Source organism: Coloeus monedula (genome assembly GCF_965178545.1).
Source record: "Coloeus monedula genome assembly, chromosome: 9".
Lineage (NCBI taxonomy): Eukaryota > Metazoa > Chordata > Aves > Passeriformes > Corvidae > Coloeus > Coloeus monedula.
The window spans coordinates 27,346,759-27,365,750 of NC_138789.1; the positions used below are offsets into that span (position 1 = coordinate 27,346,759).

The following is an 18,992-nucleotide window of genomic DNA, read 5'->3' on the forward strand; positions in this document are numbered from 1 at the left end:
TTTCCAAGAAAAAAAAATAGAAGGCAGCCATGGCTGTGGCACTGAAACGCCCAGGTCTTGGTCTATCCATCCATGGGCATGTGCTGGTTGTGCCACTTGGCCCAGTGAGCCCAGAGGAGCCTAAAGCAGCTGGAAAAATGCTGCCACACTCCTCCCAAAGCCCACCAACCTTCCCCAAAACACTGGCTGGATGCTGTATCTCAACTCCATCACCTTTTCCAACCACTATGCTTCCCTGTTCGTGCCCCATCTGTTTGTTGAAGCACCACAGAGCCCAAAACACAGTGTCTGGAAGTGCCAATGAGCATACCTTTAGCTCTGGGGCCACATGAATTCATTTCCCCAAGCCACCACGACAAATCCTTTCAAAGCAGGAAAGGCAAGGTAGGAAACCATCTTTACAATCCTACAGTTGAATAATTATCACCTGGGCTGCGGGAAGCCCTCTCCCCCTTTCTGAGCAAGAGCTCCCAGGACCCACCAGCGCCCAGGGAGGGGACTGTGCTGCTGGCCCCTCCAGGGCTTTGCCAAGGAATGCCGGGGGCGGCAGCGGGGGGGAGCAGCGGCGGTGGAGGCGCTGGGAAGGGAACCAGCTGGAGAGCCGCAGCCTCATGAAATAATGAAATGCCAAACCAACCCCTGCATCTTCCACAGTCTCTCAGGTCACCTACCAGATTAGGAGGCCTGTTGCTAAGGCAACCATATCTTGCAAGTGCTAGCTGAACTTCCCCATCGGTTTTAACCCTTTAAGGAGCAAAAAAAAAAAAAAAACCTTCTAAGAAATATATATAAAAATAAAATGAAGGGGTAACGCTGATGATGCAACGCACAGGAGACCAGCGGAGGCAAAGGGGGGGCAGCTGGGAAGGGGAAGCAAAGGGAAGGCGCCCCAGCAGCCACCTCCTGCGCGGTGCACGCCGTGCTGGCTCCCTTCCAGGCAGCTAATAAAATTATTCGGCATCCGCACACGCACGCAAGACCCAGCAAACTTTCGATGCGCCTGGCACGGCACCAGGGGAGTGAAAAAAATATATATATAAGCCCCCCCTCAAAAAAGGCAACAAAAAGTCAGGTTATACATATGAAATGGGGGCAAACAAAGCAAAAATGGAACTTTTTTTCTTTGCCTTTTTTTTCCTCTGGTGGCCTCGCAGTCGCTGGGCAAACCCTGATGCCTCGGCAAGCAGCCGGCAGCCCGGCGCCGCACGGGAGGGGACAGATGGCCGGCGCAGCGACATCGGGATGGAGGCGATGGGCACCCGTGGCCACCCCGCCAGTTCTGCTGCAATCCATGGCTAGGAGCATCCAGAACGGGGATACACGACTTGTGCTCTGCGGCCATAAAATAAAATAATAAAAATAGCCCCTTCTACATGCAGGGATCATGTCCCAGTGGGGTGACGGGGACCACGGCCCCCTCCTCTAGAAGGATAAAACCCCATTCAGAATGCACACCAGGCAGGGAGCCCTAAATCTTGCAGCTTGCTGGGTTAACAGGGAGGCCTGCGAGCAATAAGGGGGGAAAAAAAAGGAGCAAGGCAATGCACAGGCAGCACAAGGGAGAAGGAAAAAAAAAAAAAAAGAAAAAGGAGGGAGAGGAGAAAGAGGCATGGAAAGGAGGAGAAAATGTGGAGCGGCATAAATCAGGCGTGCGGGGGGAGCCGGGGAGCACAGCAGCACGTGCTGCGTTCCAGGCGCACAGGCAGCGCACGCGGACGGTTCCTTCCCGGCAGGGTGAGCACCGGGAAGCAACCAGCCTCATGCCCCAGAGAAAGGGACCCCCAGCCCCTCCTGGTGCTAATTCGGTGTGGGGTATTGGCTCTGCTAGCCAGCACACCATCATTCCCATGTTAAAGTCTCTTTGGGAAAGAAAAAGCCTCTGCCGGTGCTGGCGCAAAAGATACGCGATGGTAAAAATTAGAAGGGTTTTTTGCACCCTTCTTCCCACCCTCAGGTCAGGTTGGGGACAGCAGGCGTGACAATTCCTGCTGAATTCCCCTCAAATGAGAACAGCAAAATGGAAACTTGCTCCCAAAAGCTGCCTTCTTCCCACCAGCCTGCTCCAAATTCGTAATAAAGAGAGGGGCAAGGCTCAGTGCAAACCCAGCTTTGCTCTCACTGTGTGGCTGCAGTGAGATGGGCTCACACCATGCTAAGGGGCTGCTGGCATTGCTGCCTGGCTGTGATCCTGCCCTCTGACCTCAACCACCATGCCAGCACCCCTGCACCCTGCCAACCAGCTGACAGGAGAAACTTAATTAGCCATGTCCATCAACCCCAAACATCTGTAACCAGCAATATTTACAACCAGAAATAAAGAGGAGTGACCTTCGCGGTGTTGAAAGACAGTTGGGTTCTTGTATTACAACAGTGGGGACAGGCAAAATTCATTATCTCTAATAGCCATCCTTATAACCAGATTAAACACCAGGGCAGCAATTCCATATTCCCTGACCTGCCACCGTCCCCATCCCGAGCAGAGGGGAGCTCCCCCCGGCACAGCACTGCTCACACAAACCCCACGGCTGCACACTCAGCTGATGTTTATGCATGCGGCCATCTCCATCCCTCCTACCCAAGAAAGACAATACCCGGGCTCATCCCACCCCAAGGGCCACAGCTGGGGTCACATCTCTCCTGGTCCTCCAGGCAGCTCTGAGGAGATGCTCGGCTCCCTACAAACACTCTGGAGGTACCAGGCGTAAGCTCCCTGCTGCACCAGGGATGCTGTGGTGATACCTGGAGCCAGTGCTGGAGATGCTTGCTCAGAGGATGCAAGCAAAAAGCACCGAGTTTCCAGCACGCATCACCATCGTCACACCCTCCCCTGCACAGACATCCCCAGGCACGAGGGGTTTTGTCCTGAAGACGCAGCCAAGGCTTTCACCTCTGGCTGCGAGATCCTCGTGGTGCCGATCACTGGCCAGGGAGCCAGAGCCTGTTATTTTCATCAGAGGATGTTCTCTGTGGGGACCTTTAGCTGCCAGCCAGGAGAAACAAGCCACTGGAGAAAACCTGAGCCTCCTAATGGCTTTTCCCTCCACCAGCCCCGGCTCCTGCAGCAGTGTGAGGGCAGCTCCTTCTCCCCCGAAGATGAGCACCAGTGGGGCCAGCTGGTTTCTCCAGCGTTCAGCAGCAACAAGTCAAACTGCTTGGAAAACACTTAAGGTTGGGGGGGGGAAGCTTCAAATGGACCAAGTGGACGATGCACCGTGCCGGAGCAACGGTAAAAGTTAAAATTAATTAGCTGGCAGGATGACAAAGAAGCCATTGTGCAGCACGGTGGAGCAATCCAAGTACAAAGGCTTTATATAAGTCATGTTGAAAACTCCTTGATGACTGCAGGTAAGGACAGACAAGCTGTCAGGACGTGCCACAACACCCTGAAGGGCTCCGGGATAAGCAAGTAAATCTGCTTTTAATGATGAAATGAGCCCTGGGAGCCTCAGCCTGGACCTTCTCTCCAGCAGAGACTGGCAAAGGTGTGAAGCACCTGGGTGTTATTGGTGCTGTAATACCCAGGATAAAACAAAACCATCTGTTTTGGGGTTTCCATGGAAAACTGCACTTGAGCCGGGCTAAAGGGACACATATGCATCGTGGAGCAGTGTTTGCTTCCTTGTGAGCTCCCACCTCCATCCCCAACCATACTCCACAAAGCACATCCCTGCCAAAGCCCCCCTGATGAGACCAAGCATTTCACAGTGTGGCTGTCCCTTGCCCCAAACTAGACCCCAACAGGGTCTCACAAAACCAGACCCACCTCCTGGTTCATGCCTTGCACAGAAAAACCCCAGAGTGTTTCCACCACCAACGGGCAGACCCTGGTTCTGTTCCTCACGAAGGAGCGGGCACTGTCCCAGAGCCACGAGGACGCAGGCACGGGGCTGAAGCTGTGATGGAGAGTCACCCCAAGCTGCCACCAGCCATGACCCCCCCACCATCCTGCTGGCAGATGGGCACAGGGAGGCTGGGTGTGATTTACACCCCACCAGCTGCACAGTGCTCCGGCAGAAAAGAGCCAAGGGGGAGAAAAGCACCTCTCCCTCCTTCCTGGTGTGAGCCTCGCTCCTGGGCAGGGAGATGTGGGGGTTCAAGCAGCTTCTGCACTAGAGGCTGCCGTATCCCAATGGGGCTTCCCCCAAAAAACAGGACAAGCACCCAGTGAGGGTGAGGCAGAGCAGGAGGGCAAGGAGGATGCTCTGCCAGGCTTGGGCAGGGCAGAGGAGCCAAGCGTGACGCAGCACCCTTATCTGCCCACCCCAAACCAGGGCGCCTCAAGGAAGCGCCCTGCCCCTTTCCTCAGCGTGCTCTGCCTTTTTTCACTTTAAAAAAAAAAAAAAAAAAAAAAGGCAAAAACCACAACCCCAAACAACCAACCTCCCAACTGCTCCCCAGCCCAGAGGCTGGGCTATAAAACACTGCCTTGGGGCAGGGAAGCAGTCGCCTGCCTGCCTGGAGACACAGCTGGGCACTGCCAGCTAGCCATGGGGTGACAGAGGGGCATTTCCCACTTTACAGTTAGCACAAATGGGTAAATAAGCAAAGCCAAGGCTTGGGACACCCTTGCAGCAGGGCTGTTCTGGAAGGAAGGAGATGCCAGCTGGCCACTTGCTGTGGTGGTCACCAGTCAGTGCTGGACCAGGTGAGCCAGGTACGACGGCAGCTGTACACAGAAGGAAATCCACGTCAGGTAGGAGGGACTGGCTGTGGGCTGTTGTACCTGCTGGGAATGCCATGGGATGCCAGCACCCCAGCTGTGTTGGGCAGGTCGTGCTCACCAGCAAGCCAGAGCTGCTGCAGTGCATCCCCTGCTTCAGTTTGTAGCCAAAAAACTCCAATTATAGGTGCAAGCTCAGCCTTGAGAAATTGTAAAAAAATCAGCCCAAATTCAGGGGAAATGGGAAGGAACCCCCCCCCCCACCCCAGACCCTGTTTGAGGCAGGCAGGAGGGGTGGTGAGAGCTCATTTTCACTACAGAAAGCTGCCGCACCCCAGGAGGAGAGGCACCAGATCAAATGTTCAAGGGTTGATGCAGAAACATTAAGGAAAAAAAAATTAAAAAGAAAATGTTAGCTCAAGACACAGCCAGAGGTCTTCCTTTGGACTTTATCTTAAGGCAGCAGGCACAGCCTCACACACGGACAGACAGACCCCACAGCCTCCCACCCTGCCTGGGGAACGCAGAGGTGGAAATCACCTTGCTAAAAACCACTGGTCTTGGTGGCAGTGGCCAAGGAGGAGCAAGAGTAAGGCAAGTGGCAGGGTGTTGGATGGCCAGGCACAAAGCCCTGCCCTGTCCCACCGCTCCAAAATACACAGGCACATGCCCTCTTCCTTTATCCCTATGTACAACTCAATTCTGCATATTCCACAGATATAACTGCATATGTATACACATTTTTTTCTGCTTAATTTTGTTACTAACAGTCACCATGCATGCCGCATTAAGCTCAGGCAGGAAAGTGAGCATTTCTCCTCTTATTCCTTTTATTAAAAAAAAAAAAAATATATTCATTAAATGCACAAACCCAAAACAAAAGAAAAGCTGGTCTTACCACACAGAGCTGTGCCCCATCCAAACCCAAACCCTACCCAAGCCCCCCAGGTGCCCCTCTTGCCCTGGCTAGCACAGGAGACTGGTGACACCACTCTGGGGATGAGAGAAGGGAGGTGGCAGTGGGTGGGTGGGTCAGCAGCAGAGTCCCATTAAATGTGGGAAGCAGCACCTAGAAGCCATCCTGTATTTTGGAAATTCCCCCCTTGACTGCACAGCTGTAGCTTTGAACTCAGCTCCTGGCACTTGTGGCAACAATCGGGAGTTTTGAGAGAAGAAAAAAAAACTAAACCCCAAACTGAGGCAGAGGTATTTGTTTACTTGCAAAGAGACATTTTTGCTCCCTGCAAGCCTGGAGGAAAGCACTGTTTCTACCCCACCAAGACCCCAACCCTGGGCTGTCCCCCCAGGGATCTGCAGGGTGAGGACTCAGAGGGAGAAAATGCTGGGAAATAAGGAGGAACGTGCTCGTGGGCTGAGCAGAAGCCTCAGCAGAAGTCAGGGAGCCTCCCTGACCCACGACTGGGATGCTGGCAAGACAGGTGTGTGATGCTCACGGGGACACAGCTCATTCTGTGGTCCCTGTGGGCAGGGCAGGGCAGTTCCCAGTACAAGCCAGGCTGGACACAAGGTGCTCCGGGCGCTGCACCGGGCGCTGCACCGCTCTCCCCCAGCCATCCCCTCTGTTCCTAAGGAAAACCAGGAACAAACGCGGCTGCGGCAGCTCCCCCCAGAGCACACCCCCACCAGCGAGGGCTTCGCACAGCCGGGTGCCATTTCGGTGGTGCCAGCTCTGCCGCGGGAGCGTGAGCAGCAAGAGAGGAGAAACAGCCAGAGCCCCCCGCCCGCTCCCCAGGACCAGCTCTGGCAGCTGTTTCCAATAGAACCAGGGACAGCTTTACAAGAGAAAAATATGGAACAAAAGGTAGGAGAAAATCCAAGTTTCCAAGGTAAGGAAGGAAATGATCAGGAGAACAGGAAAGTCTCACTCGTACCCAACACACGGCGTCCTGACCTAACACCTCCCCACTGCCCGCTGCCGGACAGGAGTGCCCGTGCCGGCCACAGCTTCCCCGGCACGGCTTGGCACGGTGGCCCCTCGCCCTCTTTGTTCCTGAGAAGGGACCCCCGCACGCCGGGGAGGGCAGGGCTGCGAGCTTTGTGCTCGCCCGGAGCCCAGCATCTGCCGGGGGCAGGCGCTCCCCCCGCAGCGGGTCCCCTCGCCGGCCTCACCGCGCTCGCCCACGTGGCCGCCGGGGCAAACAATGGGATGGCGCTGGGCTGCCGCGCTCGCCACGCAAGGCCTTCCTCCTCCTCCTCCTCCTCCTCCCCGCTGCGGGCTTTGCCTGCCACTGGAAGCTGGCCCCTCTTGAGCACTGGGGGGAGGGGGATTAAAAAGATACTATAAAAAAAACCCCAGGGAAAAGAAAGAATACTCCAGTCTGGCTCGCTGCTGCAAACGGGCTCGTGGCAAGGCGAGGGCACGCTGACCCGCACACACCGGGATGGGCAACGGGGCAGCAGGGCAGGACCTCCGTGGGCAGCAGCCAGACCCCAGCACCCAGCCACGCAGGGGGTGCCCACCCGCGGCACAAACCCCCATCTGCCCTCCCATCCTCAGGATTGAAGAAATCCTTCCTTTCCTCCCATCCCACTCCTGGCTTTTTTGGAGAACCCCCTCCCGGACTGGAGCCAGAGAAACTTTGCATCTTCGCACCATTTGTTGATATAAAATCCATCCCCTGCCTTACTTTTGCAGAGGCACTTGGGGTGGGGTGGAGGGGAGGAACGTCTGTTTCTATTTGAAACCGTCAAAATTAGCATTCAGTAATTAAAAATCACACCCTTTCTCTTAATAACCTAACCAGCATGATACAATCAGGTTGTGCCAACTCTTTAATCTAATTGACTAATTACAGATTTTAATTTAGTCAGTTACTGAACAACTGTTGACAATTTGTTTTCATTAGGGACAGAACAGGATAAATATTTAGGCTCCCCAGTCAAAGACTAAGACATAAGCTCTGGGCTCTGACCTCCGGTTTCACAATGGAGCCTTCTCCATGGGCATCACCCGTGGGAAGGTGCTGCTCTGAAATGCCCTGGTCCTGCTGCTGGGCAGCAGAAAGTGGGGCAGCAGAGGTTGCTCCATCATGACAGCCAACGTTGTTTAAAACACAATATTAGACTAATCCATCTTTGCATGGTACTCCAGCAAGAGTGGGCTTTAAAGGACACCCAGGCACACCAGTACCCTAAACTGGGAGGGAAGGCTGAGCCCAGCACTGCTGGGAGAGGGAATATCTGGATTTATTTATTTTTGTTGCAATTTTTTTTAAAGTGATGTGGAGTTTTGCAGCTGCTCCTGGCAGCCTGCCACTCCTGAAGGAAACTCCTCTCTCTGGTTACCTACCAGGGAACCCTGTCCCTGCAGAGTGGAGCTGGATGGAGCCCAGACAGAGCGCAGTCCTGCATGAAAACAGGACAGAGCTGTGTGTGCCACTGCTGAGCCACATGCCCAGGGCTCAGGCAACGCCTGTCGGGGGGCTCACACAAAGCTGTTCCCAGCCTGTCCCTGCATAGTGATAAACCTGCCCCAAAAACATCTCTTCTCCTACACAACACATTTTCAATACACTGGCTGCACACAACAGGAGAAGCTCTAATGGGCCATCACCACCACCACAGAGCTACTCATGGACCAACACTCTCACACCTGCTGGTCCCACCCTCACAGCCATGGGTGCTCTGAACAAGGTCTTACAATCTTCACTGGTCCCAGAACACGAAAAGAGCCTGGTGTGGGAGAGGAGACAGTCACACCAAACCCCTCATGCATGAAGAGCAACCCTTCCCACGGGTCCCACAACGCCATGTCACCTGCCAGTGCACCATGCCATGAGCTGGCCACACAGACCCTGGGGAGCAGAAGGTGCTGTGACAAGGAAATGCTCCCCTGCAGCCCAAGAATACCCAGGCAGGGACACTGGGATGGGGTGCCTCTCCCACACTTAGACAGGGGGCAAGAGGCAGATCCAGCAGAAAAGAACCATCTCTGGGACACCCCCCAGTCTGTACGGCCAGCAGGCCAGAGTCCTGCTGGCCTCTTGGGCTTCACCTTGTTCCCACTGAGCACACTAACTCCAGCAAACCTGAATTATCCATCCATCCATCCGAGCTTCAGAAGCCCCTGAGATATCAATCCAAAGGGAACTGTTTAAGATGGAGGAAAAAGAAGGAGTTGTCTCCAACCAAGATGGGAGGACAGGAACACCAACCACACCATCTTTTCCCAGACCAACCATCACACTTCCAGCAGCAACCACTCCACTGCCGCAGAGCATCCTTCCAGGCCCAAGTTAGAAAGAACTGCAGCAGCTTTCCAAAGTTAAAAACAAAAACAAATAAATCAATGCTGTCCGTTAATGGCAAGTCAAAGCCACAGCTCCGCAGATCTTGTGCTGCAAAGAAAACAGCATTTCAAGTGCTCCCAAATGCAGGTCCTTCTCAGGAGGAAACAAGGAAACAGAGGAAGGGAATGATAAAGTCAAAGTCTTCATCAGCTAAAGGCTACCCCAACTTTTCTCTCCTGCATGTTGACACGAGCTGGCTGTGCAGGCAGAGCAATACCACAAAAAAGTATGTAGCAACAGTCAACTAGATTTAAGTTCATTTTCTGTAGCTCGAGGCCAAAATCGACTGAAGTGGTTCTGGTGATCAAGTTTTCTGCAATTCCCCTTCTATGTATTAGCTCTTTGACAGAAATTCACTGCGGTATTTAAACTGGCAGTCATCACCGCTAACTCAAATTGTATTGGCTTTCACGGCGTTGAAATGCTCAACTGCGACCAGCCATCGGCCAATTCCCAGATAACGCGGCGGCTGAAATCCCCTGTCATGACGAGCGATCCCCTTGCGAGCTCGCCGGCTCCAGGAGCGTGCCGGAACGCTGGCACGCTCGCCACGGGGCTTGGAGGAGCCTCAATCAATGGCTATGGGTTGAGTTTTAGGAGTTGGTGAGCGCTTGTGGCATTGTTACCTCGGATAAACTCTTTGGACACAGGTGGAAGAAGATGACTAACAACCCTCCAACCAACACAACTCGACAGTTGTGTTAACAGACACATAGCCCTGCCAGAGACAGAAGGATCGAGCATTCCTCCTGCCTGTGCCAGGTGAATCCCCACTCCCATCACTCTTCTCCCACCTTTCTACTAAGTGCCAGCAGGCTTTTGTCCCAGCTTGGGAGAAAAACCTCAGGGGAAAGGTAAAAAGCAATATTCCCAAGTGTTCACAAGAGCCCACAGTTTTCAAGGGTCCCCTCAAAAAAAGAGCGGTGGGATTTCTCCTTACTTTATTTTCTCACTGAAGATTTAAATGTTTAAAACTTGAGAGGGAAATTGGCAATTTGTCCTGCTGCTCCTAATAGTTTTCATACAGTTATGCTGGAAGATGAAGTGGAAATGACACAGCATGCAAATCCCACCGTTAGCACCCCGCTAGCAAGGAGCACCACTCCCCCTTCCCAAAGATGTGTCCCCCAGGTAAGAACCCTTCTGGTGCTCACTCTGGGAAGGTGACATGCCAAGCCCCAAATGACTCCCAAAGCATCCCCTTGTTCTGTCCTTACAGTAGCACAGTCTCTGGGCTAACAGACACTGTATTTTGGGCAAGCACCAAGCAGGACACACGGAGTTTGCCCATTCCTGGCCAAGCGTAGACACAACACCCTGCCAACCTGGGGCAAGACTTAGATTGGGATGTTTTTAACCACAACCACCACATGAAGCAATTCATGACTCACTGATCCAGCCCCATTTGGGGCTCATATCCCATTTTAGCTGCCATGCACTGCTGATGGGTTGCTGGGTTTGGTGTTTGACACTGCCCACCGTGCTCACCAGTACCGGCAGCCTGCCCTGCAAGCTGGAGAGAAACAAGGAGCTATTCACACTGCCATGGTTATCATTCGGTTCTTTGGTCAATATTTAAGTTTTGGCCAGGCAGCTCCCTTGCCCTGTAAAGTACACGCTGTGCCAGTAAAACACTGCTCCTCAGAGAGGGACTGTACCGTGAGCATCCATCACCAGCCACGCCACAGAGAAGCACAAGCCCTGTCCTGGGGCCAAAACACGCCTGGGGAAACCAACCCAGTGCCACCAAGCCAAGGCACAGGGGAGGGAAAATCTTTTTAGGAGTTACCCAAAAAGTAAAGCACTTGGGGCTGTTACAAAACTGCATTACACCGAGAATTAAAAACAATCAGGATTGTGTCTATTTACTGTAAGCTTAAAGCAACGTGTACTAAAGAAGTTTATGCGAATCATCTAATGCACTCAGGCCTATTGTTAGAATTATTACCAAGCTAAAAAAAGATTAATTTCTCTAAATACACTAAATCCTCAGACATGATGAGGAGGCTGCTGTGGATGGAGCATTACCATGTCTTGCTTGCTAATGTCATCTTCACCTGTGGCTCTGCTGCCCAAAGATCTACCTTTGCCTTGCTCGTGATGAGCCTGCTGTCCCATCTGGGCTCCTGAAACCCCCACAATTTGCCCCAAAACATCCAGGAAGTGAGCAGAAGCCAACAACTGACAGATGTACTGCTGGCTGTCAGCTCTGACCCTTAGTTCAGGAGTTCACCGTTTTAATCCAACCCAGTGAAAACAAGCAATGCAGAGAGCAGCGGCAGGGACAGACACACAAACTCCACCTAGCAAATACCCAGACACGCTTCTCCCATGACCCAGAGGGGTGGGAAGAGACAAGAGGGAGCTCAGCAGCCAGCCAAGGCTCTCTGGCACTGCCTGTGCCCCAGGGCGACCGCTGTGTCCAGTGCCAGCATGTGAGAGCACCGTGGAGGTCCCTGAGACACTCGCCCGGCACTGCTCGCCAGCAAACCCTCACACATCCCAAGCCAGGCATGTCGAGGCAACAAGAAAGTTGGGAAGGGAGGAAAAATGGTTTCCATACCATAGTCTCCCTGGAGCAGACAGAACCAGCTCCTGCTACAAGGTTTAAACGCATTTGACTGGGGTCCAAGCCCGCAGCCAGGTGACTAATCCTTTGATGCAAATTCCTCCCGACGCTGCGGATGCGGGCGCCGTGTGCGGGACGGGAGTGGGCAGCCCACTGGAGCAGACATGCCATGCACCCCTGCCAGGAGGTGTTTCTCTGGGAGATACCTCAAGTCTCAAGCATGCCATCCCAGAAGCACCATCCATGCCTGGGTCATGCTGCCACCTCTGCAGATAGCACCCCAAACCATGGAGAGCCAAGACGCACAACGACCAACAAACGCAGGTCTGCAACCCCAGCTTCAACAAGACAACACCTCTCCCTTGCTGGGATCAAGGGACGTCTCAAGAAACCAAGGAAGCCCTCAGCCTTGCCAAAGGCAGGGAGGTAGTAACTGGGGCATTCAACAGCAGCTTGGGGAATCCCCCTTCTCCTTCCCACCAAAATCCAACTCCCGCCCATCCTGCGAGGTGTCCTCAGCATGAAACATCTCACCATCACAGTGTCCTCAGCATTAAATATCTCACCATCGACCCTCTATAAACACTTTGTTGTCCATTGCTATGCAAAACTTCTTAATTCTACCAGTAGCCTGAATGTCTTTAAGTGCTTAAGATAACCATCTGAGCTCATTTACATAATTGCAACATTATGAAATACTGTTCAGTCAAATCAGAACATTGTTGGTTAAAAAAAACCCCACACTTTTTGCCAGTTGGTTACATTACGTTGGCTCTCGGTGCACCGGAGCTCCCCAACGCCGTAATTACCGCGAGGATTAGAAACTTGTTACTCACGTAGTCATGAAAGGCTTTGGCTTCACTCGAATGTTCACAAGTGTCTCGCCTTTCGGGAGCTGCGCAGTACAGGTCCCAAAACACGCTGCATGGCGGGGAGAGACAGGAGAGAAGCAGTTACTCATCAGGGATCGGGCACCCAGGTCAGCGCAGGTGAGCGGCTTCCCACCCCACGGGGCCCGCGGCTGGGATAGGACCTCAGCTGGATCCAGCTGTGCATCCCCAGCTTCGCACCGCTCGGACCTGACCGTCAGGAGCGGAGATGCTGGGTGCTTAAGGAAGCAAAAGTAGCCCTTTAAGAGACAACACCTTGAAGCGATAACCCCCGTGGGACTTCAGGGACTTCTCCCAGCCTCGCTGCCGCCCAGCTCTGCTCCCCTGGGCGCCCCAGTGGCACCGGCACAGCCCGGTGCCTGCGGCTGGCCCCGGCAGCTCTCCAGCGGGAGCCCTGCCCGCCGCTCCCGCGGGGACGGGGGTGGCTCCGCCGCACCTCGACGCCGCGCGGGGAGCGGGAGCCGGGGCGGTTCGGGGCTCGCCGCCGCTGCTGACTCACGCCACTGCCGGGGCTGCACCCCGTGGGGCCCCGCGACACCGGCGCGCACCCCCCCAGCCGAGGGAGCTGCTCCCACCCGCGACGGGACACCGCCGCCCGCCCCCCCGCACTTACCACCACCAGGAGTGCAGGAAGCCGGGGGGCTCGCCTAGCGTGATGTTCTTCTCCCACCGGATCTGCGGGCGAGAGGAAGGCGGAGGGGGGTGGGTTGGGAGGGGGGCGGTGTGGGTGGGGGGTGGTCGCGGGTGGGCGTGGGCCCCCACGCGCGGCGACCCCCCGGCGCCGCCGCCGCCCCGCGCAAGATGGAGGGCGGGCGTGCGGCGGCGCACAAAGGGCGCGGGGGGCGGCGGGGCTCACCTCGGACAGGAAGGTCTGCGCAGACTTCTGGGCGCCGACGTGCAGCAGGTACTCGTAGACGTACAGCGCCAGCCTGCAACAGCCGAGCGGCGGGTCGGATAAGGAGGAGGCGCCCCGCTCCCGCCCCGCACAAAGCCGCCCCGCCGCCACCGCCGCCCCGCTCCCCCCGCCGCCGCCGCTCTTACTTCTCCCGCGCCTGCCCGTCCGAGGGCACCGCCGAGCCCTTCCCTTTGGCGAACATGGTCCGCGCCGAGGAAGAGGGGGGCGGCCGCCAGGAGCCGCCGCCGCCGCCGCTGCCGCCGCCGGAGCCGCTGCGCCCGCCACCGAGGGAGCGCCGGGGGCTGTCAGAGCGCCGGCCGCCGCCGCGCCCCCATCGCCCCGCGCCCGCCGCCGCTCGCTGCGCCCAACGCGCCGCTGGCCGCGCACCCGAACGTGGCCGCGCCGGGCGCCGCCCCCGCCGCCGACGGGCGCCCGCTCCCGCCAATCACCGCCCGGCGGGGGCGGGGCCTTCCCGCGCCACGCCCCGCTCCGGAGGCGGCGGGCGGCCTCCCGCGGTGGGCAGGGAGGGCGGGCGGCGGCGGCGCGCGGTCCTAGAGCGCGCCCGGCTCGGCCCGCGGGCGGCGCCGCTCCCCCAGCGCCGCGCGGCGCACGGGCCCTTTAAGGCGGCGGGCCGCGGCGCGCAGCGCGCGCTGATTGGCCGGCGCCGCGGAGACCTCGGAAGGGGGGACTTGAAACCGCCCGTGGGGGGTGCGGGGGGAGCGTCGGTGCGGCCGGGCGGGCGCTGCCGCTCCGCGGCGCCGGGCGGGACGGACCCGGCGGGAGGCAGGGACAGAGAGAAGGAAGAAGGGAGGCGGCCGAGGGCTGGGCACGCCGCCTTCTCCTCCGGACCGGCCCCGGCGGGTCCCGCCCGGCGCCGCGCACCCCAGCCCCGCGCTGCGGGCGATCACCTCGAGGCCAGGCGCGCCCGGCTGCGCGGAGCCCTGAGTAGAGCCCGGGGCCAGCCTGTCCCGGCTGCCAGCTCCAGTCACGGGGCTTGCTCGCTTCGCTGCCCTTAGAAACACGGGGGCGGGGAAAGCCGCCCCCTCCGGGTTGGGTGGGGGTCGCGCAGGGTGGGCTGTGGGAAGCACTTCTGCCTCTCTCCGGGGGCTTGGGCAAGGCCGCGCTGTGTCCCAGGGCACCCCTAATTTATGAGCCAGGGCTTTGCGTCCCTCGCCCCACCAACATCCGTTTCTGCAGGAGCCCACCAAACTAACCATCAGTGCTGGCCTCGGGTGGCAGTACCCACGGGGACAGATGTTGGAGGAGCACAAAAATAAGGGCTTCAAGCAGCTCATTCCCCCTGCCCTGGCCTCACCTCTACCTCCGAAGTGACTGGCTGAACAAAAACCCGCCGGGACGGCGGCTGCGCGCTGGGTTGGGGTTGTGCGATGAGTTACCCACTGCTGAAACGGGGAGGTTGCACTTAAAACACGGGGGATCTTGGGTGTGAGCGGGGCCATGCGCTCCGTGCGAGGGCAGGGAGGCTCGGGGCGGCGGCGTGGGGAGCCGCGGGGCGTGGGAGTGACTCCTGCGGCGGCGGCAGCGCTTGCGGCGCCCGTGGGAATGTTCACGGCCATCGGGACCTGCCTGAGCAGGGCCAAACTCGCTTCTTCACAGTTTAAATTGAGGTTTAAATTGAACTGGGGGTTGGGGGGGGGGGCGGGGGAGAAAAAAAGTCTTGCAATGCGGTAGGTCGAAAAGGATCAAAACTTGTAGGCGTCCGAGATCATCTCAGCAGAAAAGGAAAACCTGGGGCTTTGCCCAAGTTTTGGTTTTTAGGGTGGGGGGAGTGACGGCGGCGATGACAAGGCAGGCATGTGGGGCTCTGCTCCACGCACGCCTTTGCGGCACAGACCGGAGGGACAGGCCAGACAAACCCCAGACTTTGTGTCTCCCGAGCCTTTGCATCCCTCTGCTCCTCTGCTGCTCTGATGGGTTCAAAAATAACTAGGAGCGTCCCCTGGGACTGAGGTTATGGGATAAATTTGACCCTCCAGCAGTACGTGAGAAGTTCACTAAATATCCCTGGTTAAAAATAATACCGTGATACCCTGTACCTCCTGCGTGGAGGTGGAAAGCACTAATGCCGCTGGAATAATGAGCACTGTGCCCTCGGCAGCGAAAGGGCCTCTCTGTTCCCAGAATATTGCCCTGCCCTGCTCCTGTTCATCAGGCGCTTGTTTTCTTCTAACTCATTCGTTTTCTGGGATAGGTGAGTAGGCAAAACCCAGCCACCATTTCTCCCCAGCCCCCTGAGTAGTGTGGGACATGAAGCAAGCCCAGGGAAATGAGATGGGAGACAGGATCCCTTCCTCTTAGGTGCCTTCAGCAGTTTGGTTCCAGGTCTCCAGCCAGGAGTGGAGAATGTTTCTGAGATGCTCAGAGGAGGGAACAGCCCGAGAAGGGAGACAGGAAACCAGCTCGGCCTTCCCTCGTCTCCTCCGGACAGCTGTAGTTCCCAGCTGTTTCTTGAGGAAATGGCCAAGAGCAGTTGATGAAAAACTTCCCAAAGTGGCACCAAAGGAAAGCCCGACCTGCCAGCTGCCAAACGCCAGCATGGTAAGGGCAGAAACTCCCAGCCCATGTGAATTCACCAGGCACTGGCCCTGCCTTCACATCTTCTGCGACGTGATGATTAGAGCAAATTATAAGCTGGTGCTTTGGACCAACATAGCTAAAGATCAGAAGGGAGACTAATTTCATATCATCACCACCACAGAATGCAATTAAATGGCTCTGCAAAGTTTTAACACAAGTTATGACAGGAAATTTAGGAAAAAATAAATCCCCACAGCCAAAGCCATCAGCTTCATCTGGCCGAGTCGCAGGAGGATGTACCAAGGCTGCCGAGCGCTCCCAAGGCTTGGAGGGTGACCTGTAGGCTACCTTACTGGGCCAGACTTTCTCTTTGTCAGGAGTTTTTCTTGGGTTGCACCAATCAAAGCGCCAGAAGTCATTAAAAACCCTAAACCAGCACCCAGCCGGTTGTTTTAAACAGCTGCCTGTGGATTTTTCCCAGCTGTCTCAGGGTGTCTCCTATGCCAGGGCTGCATTGCATGGCACCCACCTGGTGGGTACCCAACAGATCCTGCTCCGCTGAGCCCGAAGGCAGGAGAAGGTGCTGCATGCTGGGGGAAAAAGGCAGCATCCCCTGGGCACAGCAAAGGGAAGGCTCAAATTTACTGCACACTGCCAGTGGCTCCGCTGGGACTGCTGTGGGATCCCCGTGGGCAGGCTCCCAGTGGGCAGGGATGTGCAGCAGGAAGGACAGGTTTGGGAGGGAGTAGCTGTGGGAAGAGTGGCCTCTCCACGTTGCATATTAATGCTCCTTGTGCTTTAATTGCAGTGGGACCTCTCGCGCAGAGCCATTAGCATGCAATGCGGAGGAACGTGTATTTTTGGGATGCCTGCCTGGCTCGCAGACTCTCAGCCGTGGGGAGGGGGTAGGCTGTGGGATGCAGGGAGAGGTGTCTCGTTTCCCCCCGCCCCCCCCAGGGATGCCGCTGGAGTCGCAGCTCCTTCCTCAAGCCCCTGAATCATCCCCACTGCCATCTGCTGCACCCTCGCTCTTCCCCGCAGATGTCCTTCTTCCTTCCCCAGAAGGAGATGAGAACCGAGGATGAGGTGCCAAACACGACTTCAAACAGCATCTAATAAAACACGGGATTAATTTCTTCTGACTGGTGCTCAATGGCTCTGATTAAGCAGAGCAGGATTTAATTAGCTTGTTTGGACTGCCTCGAAGCCTGTGCCAAAGGTAGTGGAGTCTCAGCGGTTGGGTCTCCCCAGGCCCCAAGCAAGAGCTGATGCTGGCCTGCAAGACCTTCCCCTTGCAGAGCAGAGCGCACTGCCTGCCCTGCCAGGCTGGCAGCTCTTTCAGGATCCTCTGACCACCCTTTACCACCCAGAATGAGTGCCCTTAGCTGTGCTTAATCCCAGTGACACCCATTGGGCAGGCACAGGGGAATGACAGGAACAGGGTGGGGTTTGATGGGAGACACAAGTTGGTGGCCCCACCAAGGAGACACTACTGTCTTCCCCAAAAGCGTCTCATCCTCTGAACCCTGCGCCTTTTGGCACAAACCAAATTTGCCCTGCCACCAGGACCTCGAATTTAAAGTAGCCCTGTTCTCTCCCTGATTTACTACCAGTTGCTGGCTCCTCTCCTCTCCCTCTGCCTGTCTCCTTTAACCCATTTCATTATCTATGCTAGCTTAGGCTTGTCTATGTGGGAACATCATGGTGAAGTTATTGCAAAATAGATGGGCTGTGAATGTAAAGCGTGGCAGCTATTCCCCAGCAGCTCCCTGCGTGGCGGCTCCGATTCCTCACCCGCAATTCCTGCGCTAACCTCGGCTGCAGGCAGGCACTGCAAAGTGCCAAGCAGGAGCACCCATGTGGGACATGGCTCCTGGGCTTTCCCCAGGGAAGGCTGGGAAATCATGCTGCATTCCCATAGCTGGTGCTCCTGGGATTTTAACTCTGTGGATTCCTGTCGTTTCAGAGGAGACAAACAGAGGTAGAAGGCTCAAAGGGAGAAAGCGACGGAGATAAAGCCAAGGAGCAGGACTTCCCTGTCTGAGGAGCACAGACAACTTGCAAGCCCCAAACTTGCGCTTGCGGTTTGACTCCTGAGGAACAGGGCAAAGGCAAAACCCAAAATGTCAGAAACTGGTTACCCTGTTGCCCCGACAAAGTGTCACCTCTGCCCACCTCTTGCCAGTGCCAGCTGCTCTGGGCGAGTCTGGTTCTCCTGGTTCCCACCTCCTTTGCCACTAGCCTACACCTCCCTGCAAGGGACATCTTGCAGTGAAATATCCCCTCCCCCCAGGAAAAGCAGCATGCAGGGGCTGTGATCCTGCTCGGTGACAACCCCCAGCCTGGCTCCCAGCAGTGCTGCTGACATTCCCATGCAGCGCTGTGTCTGACCCTGCTCCTTCCCTGTGGCTGAGCTCTGGTGGCTGCTCTGTGGGGCCAGGCAGGGCACCGACGTGGGCTGAGGATGCTGCAAGGGGTTACATGTAAGTGCTACCTGTAGGTCTCCTGTAATGGCATAGCAGGGACCCTCCCAGGGGGTCCCAGCAGAGCTGTGTGTGCCTGCAGACCCTACAGCTGATGGGATGGTGCCTGTCTTAGAGTTTCCTCAGTCATCCCACAGGACAGCCTCCGAGCTGTGCCCCATGTCAGCCATTCTCAGGTGAAGGGTTGCAGCCTCTCCAGGGTAGCAGCAGTTTTCAGCTGCCTTGGGAGCCAGGCAGAAGCCTCACTGCACCACTAAGTATCTGCAGTTCAACATCAGAGGTTTCCTCACCCCCTGCCCTCGGCAAGGAGGGGTTTAGGCAGGGAACAGGCGCCCAGCCGGCATTACGGGATCTAAATCCAGCTCTGCTGGGTCTGGTTTTGAGCCTACTCTCTCCACTGGGGCAGAGCCTCTGGGTCCTATCTCTCCTGTTTCTTCTCCAGGCTGAGTCCCTTATCTGTCACCTCTTTCCATCTGTCTCTTCCTGATATGTGTTGCCAGCAGTGCCCTGAGCCAGCCACCCCCTCTAGCGCCCTGCAACGTGGCCGGAGCGCCTCTGACGGAGGGTGACCTTGGGTTTTGGAGCACACCTTCCCCCTGCTGCCACTGGCCCCATGGGTGCTCCCACAGCAGGGTGGACCAGTGCCA

General features: G+C 56.5%; 1 protein-coding gene across 3 annotated transcripts in view; it reads right to left on the reverse strand.

The window, feature by feature from the left end:
- The window catches only part of SSBP3 (single stranded DNA binding protein 3), a 54,435-nt gene extending 40,715 nt beyond the window's left edge, over positions 1-13,720 (reverse strand). For all 3 annotated transcript variants that reach the window (XM_082287465.1, XM_082287464.1, XM_082287463.1), the window contains exons 1-4: positions 13,471-13,720; positions 13,286-13,358; positions 13,043-13,104; positions 12,376-12,460 (exon numbers count right to left, since the gene is read on the reverse strand). In XM_082287465.1, the coding sequence (XP_082143591.1) occupies positions 12,376-12,460; positions 13,043-13,104; positions 13,286-13,358; positions 13,471-13,526 (276 nt within the window). In that variant the 5' untranslated portion in view covers positions 13,527-13,720. The remainder of the gene's footprint in view (positions 1-12,375; positions 12,461-13,042; positions 13,105-13,285; positions 13,359-13,470) is intronic.
- Between the last annotated feature and the right edge of the window lie 5,272 nt (positions 13,721-18,992).